This window comes from Phyllostomus hastatus, unplaced genomic scaffold (assembly GCF_019186645.2).
Source record: "Phyllostomus hastatus isolate PE091 unplaced genomic scaffold, TTU_PhHast_1.1 phas_contig_210, whole genome shotgun sequence".
NCBI classification, from domain to species: domain Eukaryota; kingdom Metazoa; phylum Chordata; class Mammalia; order Chiroptera; family Phyllostomidae; genus Phyllostomus; species Phyllostomus hastatus.
The window spans coordinates 5,207,762-5,222,741 of NW_025333737.1; the positions used below are offsets into that span (position 1 = coordinate 5,207,762).

The following is a 14,980-nucleotide window of genomic DNA, read 5'->3' on the forward strand; positions in this document are numbered from 1 at the left end:
TGTAAGATGTGGGGAGTTATTTAATTTCTTCACACACAACCAGCTCTGTGTTCTCACTTCCCCCACTCCTCATTGATCTTTTGAAACATTAGGGCCATTTCCCTTTTTCTAAGATTCTCCTCCCCCTTGCCCACCCTCCCACCCCACTATGGGTTTCTATTTCCAGGACCTCTCTCAACTAAAGGTAAAATAAGTAATTTTGGTGTAATATGTAGGGGAAGAAAAAGTTTTCCTTTAGCCTCTTAGGGTTCTGGACTGGATCTGGAAATTGAGCTGACATTAACAGGAAAGGAATAAAAATTTATTTGATACAACTTTTCTGTGACATGGGAAGCCTTCGTCAGGAAGGGGAGACCTGAAGAAACAGTTAACCTCGGTGTGTCTGTGCCAGGTCCACAGTGGCCTGGGGCCGAACCTGCACGGCCTCCAGGGGACGCCTGCAGCCCCGGAGTGCTTCCTCATCCTTCACCACGTGCTGAGAATCAGGCTCATCTTGCTAAAGAGAATTAAACCTGTGGGGTTACGGGGTTCAGAAACCACCACCCCCCATGGGGCCACTTCCTCAATATAAAATAGGGAAGTCACACTGGAATCTTCACACAGCCCTTTCCTGGTCAGAAGTTCAGGGAGCCCAACTTACATAAATAGGTTTAAGGGAAGAAATGTTGCCAGGTGTCATCTCAGCTGATTAACTTGCTTGCTCAAAGAAACCTTTTCAGCGGTGATAATTGCACCAAGCCCTATTCCAGGCATTGCAGAAACAAGAAAAGGAAGAAGCTTGGCCTCCGCCCTCTGAGCTCATAGTTTAGTGAAGAAAACAGCCACATAACCAATGACCACAGTGTCCCAAGGTGTAGACTGGGTCCTCAGACAATTGCAGAGTGACTGGCAGGATTGGTGGCTGAGGATTTGGGTCTTGGAAGATGGCCCACAATTTTGCCTGAGGGAGAGATGTCCACCCTTTGAGCTGTTGAAAATAGGGTTGTGGAGTCCAGATTGTATTAGGAGGTCACTGAGGCAGGGGACAGCCTGGCCTGAGAGCCACTTATTACAGTGTTGTGATCATCAGCTGTTCCTGTCTTCCTGGTCACATCCTGGGCCTCCAGATACAGGCGCCATGCCCCGTGCAAGGCGCTGGGTGCCTGGCTGCTGCATGACAAGGCTGTGTTGTTGGGAACTCGATAAATCGGGTCAGTAGAGGAAAGGCCCTATTCACAGTCGCAACCCTGTGCAAACCCCTCCCAAGTTGGAGGTGATGTATGTAAAGACCTATGGAAAACTCTCATCCAGACTCGGAGTTTTCACATATCACTAATATTTCCAAGATGTATTTTGTCACCTTGTGTATTTAAAAAACAAGATATATTTAAAAGGCCATTTCAACCCCACAGGAGTAGGAAAGGGAAGGGATCACTAGATAAAGTACAGCTCTTTAAAAAGGAATTACTTTTGCTGTAGGAAAGTCCCCGTGTTGTCTTTATTTTCCTGCTGGTGCTGCCGAGTCCATCCGCACAGCGCCTGACGGCAGATGGACATGTGAGCCGTGTGAATGGAGGCAGACCACTCTGCCTGCAGAGGCTGAGTCTCGTAGAGCTAGTTCTCCCCAAGTGAAATCCCGCTTCCTGTCAAGATCCCTGCTGGGCGACAGTGTGTCCCAACTAAACAGTCCAAGGGTTCGCTTTATAGAATAAACAAGAAAGAGCTAAGAAAGAAAAAACAATTAGGAGCCTAGTTGGAAACTCTTCTTATGCTTGCAACATAGAAATGTTTTAATATTTCATAAAACTGTGATAACGGTAATTAGACTGGATGAGTAGGATGGGATAGGCAAAAAGGTCCAGATTATGCTATGGTTTTTATAAAAGCACCGGTGACCCTCAAATTTTAGTGGTTTAAAAGCCACAGCAGCTCTGCTGTCAGGCCCCCAGAGGGACGGGCCGTTGGGCAGAAGGGCAGAGACGGGACAGGGCTGTGCAGTCCTGCGACGCCAACACTGTTCACACCCGCACTGTCCAGTATCATCGCCACAGCCACGTGGGGCTCCGGACACTTAGAATGTGGCTTAAAGTAAATTTGAACTAAATGTAAATAGTTACTTGTGGCCAGTGGCCACCAGATTGGAGGCCTGACACTCACCATTGAAGGCCTGAGGCCGGATGTTCAGTCGCTCCTGTCGTGTCAGGGCCAGAGCTTGTCACAGCGCTGCATGGAATCACAAGGGCCATGAAGAGCTGTCCTCCGCTGCCCAGGAGGAGGGGGGCTGGAAATGTTGGCCAAGAATGTGACTGTCTCCCATAATAGGGAAGGACTTGTTAACCTAAAGCAGAGGGCAAAATCCTCAAGATTACGGGTTGACTACCTTAACAGATTAAAATGTCCCATGTCCAAAAAAATAATACACCTAGAATTTAAAGCTCAACAAACAGGAAAATTGTTCTAATTACAAAGAGCTCATAAAAATCAATTTTAAGAAAAGACCCAAGCAGAAGAAGAACTAAGCAAAAGACATAAACCCCACGGAAAGGAGTTACTGTACCAATTGCTAATTACTACCTGACGGGGAAGGCCATCACGCTCATGAGTACACAAAAAGGATGCCAAACCCCAACGGTAAAATGCCATTTTCATCTTCCAGACTAGCAAAGATTTATTTAACTAAGACATGGTGCCGGTCAGGAGTGTGGTGTGACGGGCTCGCTGGTGCCCCCGGCCTCTTCTTTCCGGGTCACTAGCCTTCGGAACATCCACGCCTTCTACCCAGAAATAATGTGTGTGGGAATCTGGCCGAGAGAAATGAGTGACTGTAAAGCTGAGACGCCAGAGCCTCCCTGTCTCTGTTCCTCGGACCTCAGTGCTAAGGGGTCGTCCCAGACCCAGAAGGGAGCTGACATCACCATCGGGGCCCTGCTCTCTCTTGGCAGCCAACTCCAGCGTGTCTTCGCACACATGCACTCGGGAGTCGTGTGCACACTCACCTTCCTAGAACAGATTTTACCTTTTGAGTCCCATATTCCTGGGCGACCCAGCGACCCAGCCGCAAGGAAGACCTTCGGCTCTTGGCAGCTGTGTCTCCACTTCCTCCTTCCGCAGGGGAGACCCTTCCTCTGGCCTCTCGCCGCTAGCTCCCCCATACTGAGGCCCACGGCCTGCCAGCCACTGCACCCAGGGCTTTCACAACTTAGCTCTGCTGTCCCCAGCAGCCCCACGCGGTGGCACTGTAATTACCTCTGTTTTAAGGTGAGAAATATGAGGCGCAGAGGTGACATGTAATTTGTCCAAGGGAGGGGGCAGCGGATAGGGAAGGCATCACTGAGCATCATGAAAATACTCCAGGAGAGTTCACGTGGAGTTCTATAAGAGCAGAGGGTGAGGGCAGCTCACTCGGGAAGGCTTCTTGGAGGAGGTGGCATTTGAAGAATGGCTATGCGGGGGGTGGGGAGGAAGAGAAGGCATTCCAGGCAGAGGGAACTGCGTGTGCAAAGCGAGCCGGGCATTTCATTGATCAATTCCGTGTGCAGTCATTGTCTTGGGACCGAGGCCCATGCCACACACAACCCCTAGGAGACAGTAACTGCTCAATAAGTGTGTCACAGAGTGTGGTAGGCCGAGTTACTCTTCTGCTGCGTCCTACAGAGCAGAGGGCAGAGCAGGGATCTGAGTGCAAAGCGCCTGCCTGCTTACTGCCTGTGCTGAAGACGGAGGAGTTTTTCTTTTCGGCAGCAGGGGGCGGCAGAGAAGGCTGGAAGCATGGGAAGGTCTGGATCTGAGGGGACTTCAGGCAGGTGAGACCTAAGGAACCTGAAGGTAAATGCTGGTGCCTTGGCCAAAAGCCACCTTTAGGTGCCATTTCTGCATCTGATGAAAGGATCTGGAGCCCAGCTAAGTAAAGTGTCGGCATTCTGGGAATCCTGGAAGGAACGATAGCCATTGGTTCACCCTGCTCCCTTCCGAGTGTCAGAAGAGGTTCTGGGTGGGCACCTGCAGTGAGTGAAACCTCTGGATTCCCAGGCACCCCTCCCAGCGAGGAGGGCCAAGGTCTCAAGGCAGCCTGCTCACCCTGGACACGGGGCAGCCCTGCCAGGGGCCCGGGCACCCCCAGCAGCGCTGGCTGCATCTGCCGGCAAGCTCTGGCGTCGGAGTGTGTATATTTCAGGGTGGCTGAGAAAGCAAGTGGGTTCACACCAACTTCTTCCTCTCGATAATTATTCATGGTTAAAAAGAAAAAACAGCAGGTCGTGAGCAGGAGAAAAGTGTGAATCCTGCCCCAGTTCCAGACAGCATGGCCGACAGCGTCAAGGCCCATAAATGAAACTCAGTCACGCTTCCCCTGGTTAGTCTGGCTCTCAACCTCTCTGTGCGGCCACAGGAAAAGCCACACGTGCCAGGCACATCATGGGCTCGTTACATTCATTTGCTCCTGAAAACCCTGTAGGACCTCTGCAAGGTAGGAACAACTATCCTCACTTTACAGATAGGAAAACTGAGGCCCAGAGACATTCACGTTCCAGAGCCATAGGGCAAAATGGGCAGCAGACCTTGGGATTCCAAAGCCTGACTCTTTTTTTAAAGACTTTATTTACTTATTTTTAGAGTAGGGGAAGGGAGGGGAAAAGAGCGGGAAAGAAACATCGATTCGTTGCCTCTCACACCCCCAACTGGGGACCTGACCTGCAAACCAGGCATGTGCCCTGACTGGGAACCAAACCCGCAACTTTTGGTTCATAAGCCGGTGATCAATCCACTGGGCCACACCAGCCAGCACCTAAATCCTGACTCTTAATAATTTTTCATAACTTCCACATCCTATGTGTCCCATAGATGCTGGTTTCCTGAGGCTGCTGTAACAAACAACCATACGCTTGCTGGCTTAAAACAACAAGCATTCCCTCACAGTTCTAGGGGTTAGAGGTCTGAAATCAAGGACTCGGCAGGGCAGCAGCCCCTCCATAGGCTCCAGGAGAGATTCTTTCCCATGCCTCTCCCAGCTTCGGTGGCTGCCGGTTTGCCCTGGCTCCTGGCTGCCTCTGTCTGACCTCTGCCCCTGGGGCCACATTGCCACCTCCTCTATTTGTGTCAAATTGGCCTCTGCTTCCCCCCACGAGGATTCGTGCAACGGCATGTAGGGCCCACTTGGCTCACGCAAGCTGACCTCATCTCTGGCTCCTTGGCTTTGCCACGTTTGCAAAGACTCCTTTTCTGACAAAGTGACATTTACAGGCCCTGTGGATGCATGGGCACCTTTGGGGGTGGTGTCTTTCAGCCCACCATACCGTATGTGCCCATTCTTCCCTCAATCCATCCCTTTAGAGACCTTAATTGTGTGTATTGGGCATCATGCTAGGACCTGGGAGCTAGAGATTCAAAGGAAAAATGACAGAGCTGTCCCTGCTGTCTGGGACCTTCTGATCACTGTGTGACTTTTCATACCCACGTCCCAGGTGCTCTTGATACATAGCAGAGGGCAGAGAGGTCAGGACAGTCGCAACAGGTGGGACTTATGGCTTGTGGCACTGTTCTGGCGTTTACAGGTACCTACTCACCTGGCCCTCACAGCAGCCTTATCCCCGTCTGTAGGGTGGCTCCACCGTTGGTACTTGTTGCCTCTCTGCACAGAATGCTACCAGAGCACAGGGGAGAGGCAGTCAGAGAGTGTGGTCAGGGAAGGCTTCCTGCAGGAGGTGTCACTTTCAAGGAATCTGGAAGGACAGGAGTTGGCCAGAGGAAGTGGGATGAGGGAGGGGGTAGGAGTGAGAAGGTGACCCAAGCGGAGGCCGGAAGGCCGGAGGGAGCTGGGAGGCTCCCAGACAAGAGGGGAGACTGGAAACAGGAGAGGCCTAAGCCAGCAGGCGGGTCCTCAGCAGGAGGTTGACCTGACCCCAGTCGGGTCTCTCCCTGGAGAGTGAGCAGGACCCCAGCTGCTCCCTCCCTCGGTGGTGCAACCGAGGTGCTGTGGCTGTTGGAGATCACCCAGGGGAAGAGGAGAAGAGGGAGGCTCCCGGTCTTCTTGCTCCCCTCTCCCCTCCAGGGGCCTCCTGCCTCCTTGACACTACCCCTTCCGCCCCAAGGTCCCCAGCCCGCACATGCTGGGGCTGCAGATGCACCTCTCAAAGGTCCTTCTAAGCACCGAGCAGGCCCCCTGGGCTCCCAGAGCCTGGGTCCTCAGCACAGATCGCATTATGTCATGGCTGCCCAGCTGTCAGCTCGGCGAGGACAGGGCCTGTGGCTGCTCTCTTTTCTCCGACCCCCAAGCACTCAGCAAAAAGGTGATACCTGGGAGAGAGTGCCTGTGCTACATATGCCCTGCTGGCCCCCACAGCACAGTGGTGAGTGGCAGAACCGGGCCCCAGCCCGTGTCCCGTGGAGAGATAGCAGCCATCAAAACGTCACTCAGCAGAGACAAAATGCAGAAAAGAACCCAGCAGGACAGCCAGGGGCCAGGCGGGCCTTCCCCGAGGAAGGGGCTTTTGAACTTGATGTGAGCCTGTCTTTTGGGAGAACACAAGTCTGGTGTGGACTTTGGGCTGGGCTATACTAGCATTTGCTCACGCTCACATTGGAGGCACCCACCTCTGCCCACTGAGGCGCTAAGGCAGGGGGTGAGGTCTCTCGGCTCAGGGGGGCCCCATTTTGGAGGATTTGAGAGCCAGTTCCTCAGCTCACAATGGACGTATCCCCAGCCCCTGCCCTTCTCCTTGCTGGGTTGAGCCTCTGGGGTGGGAGAAAATGGGCAGGAGCTGACATGGCAGGAATGAATATTAGGGTCCCTGGACAGGCAGCGGCCCCAGCTCCCACCAGCTGGCAGACTGGATCTCCAGCAGCAGCCTCTCACCCCCCCACCCTGACTCTCCCTGATTCTCTTCCTCCACTTCCTCCTATGTGTCACAGGACAGGTGCACGGGGAAGTGATGCACACAATGGCCCTAATGGCTCTCAGTCACCCCTCCAAGAGCTACGACTATTATCCCCATTGCACAGACGAGGAAGCTGGGTTCCTGCTGAGGAGCATACAGCTCGCAGAGAGGCCCACGCTCTTCCTAGATAAGGGGTGTCAGACTCATTTTCACCGGGGTCACATCAGCCTCGCAGTTGCCTTCAAAGGGCCGAATGTGATTTTAGGACTGTGTAAATGTAACTACTCCTTAACAGTGAAGCGAGAGCTCGGTGCTGCCTCCAGGTACAAACAAGGTGCCGGGCCGAATAAAACAAGGTGGAGGGCCAGATTCGGCCCAGGGGCCTTGTGTTTGCTGCCTGTGTCCTAGAACCTCCCACCCCGCCCCACCCCACCCGTGCCCCAGGCCTCTGCTTGCTGCTTGTCCTCAAACTCACAGAGCTCTCTTCCCAGAAGAGAGATCCTGTAGGAACTGAAGTATCAAGGGGGAAAGGGCAGCTAAAGACCAAGTTCATCCCTAAAGCTGGGACCTGGACAAAAGGGAACCTGGCACTCTGTTGGAGAAGCCACAGGGTGGCTGCTGTGTCGGATATATCTAGGCTTGAGCAGGAGACCACAGAGGTGGAAACTGAGGCCCAGAAGGGTGGCCACACAACCTGTGTACAGAACGGGCCCCAGCCTACCCTGGAATCCCTGTCTGGGATTCCCTGCACTGTTCTGGGCTCCTGAAGATGATGAGGCAGGGGCTTCCTCTGGACCCTCTGCTGGCTGGGGATCAGGGGATATGGGGTGATTAAGACACAGCATGCCCAGGAGGGCTTCCCAGCATGGTTGGGGAGATGGGCAGCCCACCAGAGAATTGTAAAACTTGATAGGTATCTGGAGGAGGGGACTAGAATTCAGATTAATCAGCAAGATGGGGTGCCATCAAGGGAGGCTTCAGAGGAAACCTCTGAACTAAGCTAAAAAGCATAAGTGAAGGTGGGCTCAGTGGAAGCCTGTTTTGGGGTTGGTGGTAACTGGTGCCCCAAGGGTCTGACATGCTGACCAGTGACAAGGTAGAGGGAGGGAAGGAGAGCCAGGCCAAGTCCTGTAGGGCCCCTAGGCAGGGCTGAGTGTCAGCGGGAGCAGCTGCGGCAAAGTCTCAGCTGAGCACTTCCGGGAGGGGGCTAAGGTCTAGGCCTAGAGGCTGCTGCCACTTTTTAGGACCGAGATTCTGTTCTGGGCTCTGAGATTGGGCATCCAGGAAGGGGTGAGGATGGTTGTCGAGTGTCTCTGGGCACTGCAACAGGCAAACCTAGTGGAAGTTCCTAGCTTTCTTTTTTTCCTGCCTGCTCCCAGTCTTCTGGCTGCCTCCTCTGTCCCAGGGTCTCTGCTCCTCCTCTCTGCACCCTTCCCCAGCCCAGAGCTGTCCCCAGATTGCTGTTAGGGAGGACTGTGTGTTCCTAGGCCCTGAGACTGTTCTTTCCAAGGCAGCACAGAGAAGGTGAAGAGGAGGGCGTCTAGGTCCATCCACATCTAGCCAGGACAGGAGTCCTGACCCTGCCTCTCACATGCTGTGTAGCCTAGGGTACTAGTTCAACCTCTCTGGGTTTCGGCTTCCTTGGACAGGGCTGTAACAATCGAGCACGCTACTGTATGCAGCGCCTAGGGCCTAGTGAGTGCTCTGTACCCACAACGGGTGCAGGATGGGCTGGCTGCGGGCAGGGAGACTGAGGGCGAATAAGGGGCTGTGGGACTCCGGCGGGGATGGTCCGGGGCTCGGTCCTCGTAACTGTATTCTCCAGGGGAGGGGAGGGGCCTCCTGGCAGCTCAGAGTTTCCGGACACTTGTCACGCCCCCACCCCCAGGTTTGCCAGAGGAGGAGACGAGCTCGGTTCGCCGGGGGAAACTGAGTCAGCAGAGGCGGCGGCGGTTCCGGGCGCGAGGGGTCAGCCGGCCCGCGTGGCGGCCCCACTCGGAGCAGCGCAGCTCCTTTTGTCTGCAGTCTCCGCGCCGCCGCCGCCGCCGCCGCCGCCGCCGCCGCCTCCCGCCCCGAGCGGCGGGGCTGCAGCGCGGCGCCTGACACGGCCGCGCCCCCGGGCGGAGGGAGGCTGCGCGTCGCAGACCCACGCGGGCGGCCGGCGGCCCCGGCGAGCGCGCGGTGATGGCGGCGCGGGGCGGGCGGCGGCGGACGCGGCCGGCGGCGCGGGACTCGGGCTAACTGCGGGGCCGACCCGGATGGCGGGCGGCGCGGGCTGGGCGGGCGCCCCCGCGGCTCTGCTGCGCTCGGTGCGCCGCCTGCGCCAGGTGTTCGAGGTGTGCGGCCGCGACCCCGACGGCTTCCTGCGCGTGGAGCGGGTCGCGGCGCTCGGCCTGCGCTTCGGCCAGGGCGAGGAGGTAAGAGGACGGCGCCGGGCGCCCGAACCCCGTGCCGTGAGCCTCCGTGACCCCCCCCCCCGCACCCCGCTTTCCTTTCCCACCGGCCACCGAACCCCCTCCTCCTCCCCTCCCCCAGCTTCCTTGCCTTTTCTCCTGCCCGAGGCGGTGGCTTCTCCCCGGGAGGACTGCCACCTCCTGCCTGCGCCGGAGCTGAGGACAGCGAGCTCCCCCTGCCCTATCGGACCCTCACTTTCCACCATTAGCGCCGGTGCTGTGAGCGTCTCCCGTCACGCCCAGGGTGGCCTCTCTGCCCATCTTCCGTGACCCCGTGCCGGTCCCTCTGACCGGTCTGCAACCCACTCGATGTTTGGGGAAAGGAGCTATCAGAACTTGGCCTCCGGACCCCCGCCCCTTACCACCCTGTGGTGACTAAGACGCAGAGGTCTGTGTGCACGAAATTCCAGGTCGCGGTGGTAGGTGTGCGCCTGGCTGGGCCTAGCCAAGGGGTGGGGAGGACAACCAGGGGCGCTCTGCAGCCTGGATCCTTGACTGCACCCCCTGCCTAGAATACAGAAGTATGTGTCTGCTTGTGGCCACCCAGGATTCTGGGCGCTTGCGCCTGCTTGGTGACACCCCCCCCACTCAGACTCCCACGGGCAAGCTTGGCTTGGCAGCTGGTTGTGTTGGCTGCGGCAGGCCTGCCAGAGCCAACCGTGGGGAGTGGCAGCTGAGCGGCGTTTCCTGGGGTGGGCCTGCGTCTGTCTGGGGAAAGCAGTTCTGTTGTTGCCGGGCCTGAAATCTGAGGACGGCTGCTGCTGGTGGGGTGAGCCGGGGGACATCAGCAAGAACCCATATCAGTGTCCTCTGGTGCCGTGGGCACAGTGACTGGTGACTGTGTCTGGGGGGTGGCAAGGCCCCCCCGGCAGGTGGGCATCCCCACCCTCGTGCTACTGTGAACGCCGAAGTGGTCCAGGGACAGAGGCCCTGAATAGTGAGTTTCTGAGGCCACCTAAGGCCTCAGGTTGGGCCTGGGAAGCAGGGGGCCACGGGCCTGAAAAGGAGTGCTGGCTGGCGTTCTGTTCCTGGGACAGCTGGGGCCTAGCGTTGCAGAACACAGAGAAACCAGGGTGTGGCTAGATCGGGCCCCTGTCTCCCTGTCACCTGCAAGTGGGAAATAATAGATGATCCTCTCTCCCTGGCACCAGGGTGTGGTGTGAACCTGGGAGGTCCTGGGAGCAGGAGATAGAAGGAATGAGGCAGGTGTCAAGGTTGAGAACTCAGGTAGCCCACCTCAGGATGATCTCTCTGGCAGTTCTGCAGACCTAGCCCACCCCCTGCTCCTCCTGGCTTTGCTCAGGGCACCTCCTGCAGCCGCAGCAGTCCTTCTCCTTGCACAGTCCCCTGGCACTGGGAAGAGCCAGCTCCTCGCTCTCAGGACACTGGCTCTGGCTGGAACCTGGAGTCCAGAACCGAAGAGCCTCCGTGGTGGGAAGGGCTTTCCGGCAGTCTCTGGCAGGAGGCCACGCAGGCTCAGCCCTGAGCCCCCGCACCCCACCACCTTATTGCCGAGCTGGACAGCTCCTCTTGTCAGCACCTGCTCCCTCATGGGCTCCAGAGCCAAACCCGCTTGTCACTTAGCCACCGAGGATCTGCACAGGGACTCACGCGGGTCTCTCTTCTGTGTGGCAGCCTTATTTGAAAACAGCACTCCTGGCCCCCTCACTCCTGTCCACCCGTCTTCCCTTCTCCAGGCCAAATACCCGCTGTCCCTGAAGTCCCGAGACATTCCGTGTGACCCAACAGGGGCCAGGGAGCTGCCATTTGCTAATGTGAGACTCAGTCCTCCTAGTAATAACAGGGAGGGGCTGGACCAGGAGACCCTGCTCAGCCCCAACCCGCACACACATGGAGATGGTTCAGGCTGGGGCTGCCGTCTGGGTGGTGCACCCCACTTCCCGCTCAGATCCAGTTTCTGGTCACCAAAGCCCCCAGAGATCGTTCTTAGAAACCTCTGCCAAGCCAGGATTCTCTCCATCCTGCAGGAAGGTCTGTGATTTCTCTCTGTTGAAAGCAGGCTCTTGTATCTTGCAGAAGCCGTGTATAAGCACTGGAAAAATGGGAAATATGGGCAAGCAAAAATTTCTGTCTTCCAGGGGGCCCGACAGTGACACCGTGGTCTCTCACTTCTGGAGCCGTTTCTGTGCTTATATGTAGATTTTCTCTAGAACATGAGGTCGTGCTGTGCATACTGCTTTGTAGCCTGATTTTTCCCCAGCAAATGATTAGCATTTTTCTGCTTCAGTAAATTCTTGTCTCATTTAATATGCAGAGCTTGTTCACCTTTCTTATTTGGCCCCCAAAATGTCCATTTTTGCTGTTTTGTTTAAACCAGTTTCCCTTCCAGAACTGTGCGACTGCATGCAGGTGTGGCAACCCTTAGGTCTCTCTTACCCAAACACAGTTCCTTTTTTTTTTTTTTTTTTTAATAACCCTAGCTGTTGGAGAGATCAGGCCTGTTGTCTCTGTCAGTAATTTCTTGAATTGAAACCTGTTCCTTGGCCCTATTTCTACCAAACTTCCTCTTGTTCATTTCACTCCACTGTAACAGACACGAGAGCCAGGATTGAATCCTGCTGCTGTCACTCTCAGTCGCTGCGCTGCCTTCAGGCGGCAGCCGCTGGTGCTTTCTGCCCGCACTGGCGAGGCCGGTTTCCAACGCAGAGCAGCACCACGGACAGGGCCGCGTCGGCGGTGCGCTCGCCCTGTACTGTAGACTGCGAACGGTTTGCATCCCTGCTCACCACCCACTGAATTCACACGTGCATCACAAACCAGGATCACCATTTCCTCGCAGGTAGGGAGGGATCCCTTCAAAATGTTGCATCCTCGGCAGTTTCTGTTTCATTTAAAAACCGGGTGCAGCCCGTGGTTTCCCAACCTGTTAGTGCTCCAGGGTAGACACACTACCATCCGTTAGACATAGGGTTCAGGGAAGCCAATCATCCACTTTTAACCAACTACTCCCCAAAACGAGGGATGCTAGAATCAAATGCTTTGCAAAAATCAAAATAGACTAGGTTTCAATGTATAAAATAAATTCATGACACCATACTGATATAAATAAACGATTCAATGAAAGAGTAAATAAATGCTGGGAAACTCTCCTGTTTCAGAAGAAATTCAAATAACTTGTGTAGATGCTTCCTTATCATGGAGGTGAAGCCGAAGCCCCCACCCCTCCCCCACCTGTAAGTGTCAGAAGTGATGGTGGCCGCCTGCTACAGAGCACAGTGTGGAAGGTGGGGAGGGGCAGCTTCACCGCGGGGAAGCCTGAGGAGCACTGCCTTAGCCTGGGGGCCAAGGTCAACAGCAGGAACAAGTCAGGCAGATCCAATGTGACGACAGTGGTGCTTTACCTGTGGAATCTGCCCCCAAACCATCACCCCAGTGAGTCATGAGAAGAGCACCAGACGAGGGGCGCCCTGCTGTACACCTGACCAGCATCAGCAGGTGTGTCAAGGCCACAAAGCCACGGAGAGTCAGAGGAGCCCCTGCCGGGAGTGGAGCCTAGGCGGACAAGGCGGCCACACGTGCTGGGCGGCGTCCTGTGGGGCCCTGGGACAAGCAGTGGACACGGGGTAAACACTAAGGGAGTCGGCGTACAGTGTGGACTTCAGTAGATCATCATGCTATTAGCCAGTCTCTGCTATCTCCCTAGTGTATTGGCTTAGGAATCCTAGCAGGAAAGAGAAAACAAGGAAATTTGACGGAAGTATAAGGCACGCGTGAGACACAAAGCCTGTTTTTTAAAGAAAGTACAACTGGTAGGCGGGGTGCCCTGTCCCAAGCCTGGATGCCTCTGACACAGTGAGAGCAGGTCCGTGTGGCAGGTACACGGAGGGGCAGCGAGTGCCTAGTCCAGCATCTGCGCGGAGTAGGCTCCCTGTCCGAGTCGCTGCCGCCGTTGTTACTGTTGTTTCCTGAACACGTGCAAGTGTCTTTGAGGGGCCCTTCTGAGCTGGGGGTTTCCTGGGGCTTGAGGTCAAGATCTGGGACCAGCCTGTGCGTCCTCAGCCCACCCTCCTCATCCGGCCTGGTCTGCCAGCCCCTCCCATCCTTCCAGCAGGCTTGGGCCGAGTCTCCTGCTACCTGCCCTCCCTTCCCCAGTTTGAAGCCCACCCCTCGTGCTGGAGAAATGGGAAGAGAAGTAGTTAAGTGGTGTCTGCCGTCTGTTAACATCGCCCCTGAGCTCTGCACTCCAGCACCACAGAGGGGGGGTCAGTTATCTGGGGGAGGTGAAGCCGCTTTAGCCGACCTGGACTGGGCCGTAAGCTCCCCTTCTTTAAAGCTGCCCCTGGATGTGGCCAGAAGCACAGGAGATGAAATAAAGGCCCCAGCTGGGCCCCCCTAGTCCCCATGTCCCCTTTGGGCGAACTCTGCCACGAGAGAGAGGCTGGTGCCACCTGGCTTCATCCTGGGGTCCAAACTGGCAAAGGGGTTGGGATGCTGGGCTGGGCTGAGAGTGACAAGGAGCCAGTTCCGGGGCTGGGGCCACCTCTGAGACTCCTGGGCTGCCAGGGGCAGGGTGACCCTGAACTAAAGCTGGGTCCCAGCAGGAGGCCTGGGTGCTGAGGAAGAAGGAAGATGTCCCTACATTTGCGGCTGCAGCTTGGGGACTGGGGAAGGGACAGGAGGAAAGGCTCGAGGGGAAGGCAGGGCCAGATCCGGAAAGGTCGGCAGCTCCCTGTGGGCAGTGGGAAGAGCCAGCCGCGAGAGCAGGTGTGTGTTGGGCCCGGAGGGGACTGTGGGACGTGGTCAGAGAGGAGAAGGGCCCGCACTGGGGCAGTGGCGGGGGCGCAGAGTTGACAGGCCCAGAGGCCTGCAGATCCCCAGCAAGCCACCCCTGAACTGTAGAACTGAAGGCTTTTGGGGGCAGCAGCCCCCCTCTGTGTGTCCTAATGGGGGCCTGGTACAGACGACCGCGGGCAGAAGGAAGGCCCGGGTCCTGTGTGCCTGGCAGGGCTGAGCGGGGTGCCTGGGGCCCGGGAGTAGGGAGCAGGGCAGGGGTGAGCCCAGAGAAACCTTCCGCTTTCTGTGTTTCCGCCCACCTGGGCACGACCCTGTGATCCTGAGGCTGGAGGTCACTGTGAAGTGGGGACTCCCTCGGGAGCAGGGAGGGAGCTCGAGGCCCCAAGCTCTGGGCACAGGGTAGGGCGGGGCATGCCCTGGACGGGGGCCGCCACCACCCTCCAGCCTCAGGTTTGGCGGCACCGGGAGGAGGGGCGTGCGAAGAAAGCCCGCAGAGTCGGTCCGTCCTGTCAGGCATTCCTGGCGCAGCTGGAATCCACGTGGCAAAATATCTCTGGGCTATGGCTTTGTTCCCAAGACCCTGGGTTCTAGAGAAGGAGGAAGCTCCGAGTGGGAGGGCGGGGAGGGCCTAGGTGTGGTCTGCACCTCCCTGCGTGAGTTCTGCCTCAGGTGTTCAAGTAGCAAGGCACCCTCAGGTGGGACTTCAGCAGGTGGAGAATCTCAGAGCATCAGCTGAGCCCCCTTCGGTGCGGGGTGCTCACCCTTTCACAGGTGGATGCTAGAGGGTCAGAGTCATCAGGCTGGGTGGGCAGAGGGGCTTTCAGACCTGGGCCTGCCTCTGAGGCTCAGGAACGTTCCCCAGCTGCAGGAAGAGAACCAAAGGAGCAAAGCAGGAGAAGGGAGACAGGGGGTCGGGGGGGG

At 56.6% G+C, this 14,980-nt stretch overlaps 1 protein-coding gene across 1 annotated transcript in view; it reads left to right on the forward strand.

Moving 5' to 3' along the window:
• The first annotated feature begins 9,083 nt into the window (after positions 1 to 9,083).
• Positions 9,084 to 14,980, forward strand: part of RAB11FIP4 (RAB11 family interacting protein 4) — a 104,287-nt gene continuing 98,390 nt past the window's right edge. Inside the window, exon 1 of the mRNA XM_045836485.1 lies at positions 9,084 to 9,268. Coding sequence (XP_045692441.1) covers positions 9,110 to 9,268 — 159 coding nt within the window. The 5' untranslated portion in view covers positions 9,084 to 9,109. The remainder of the gene's footprint in view (positions 9,269 to 14,980) is intronic.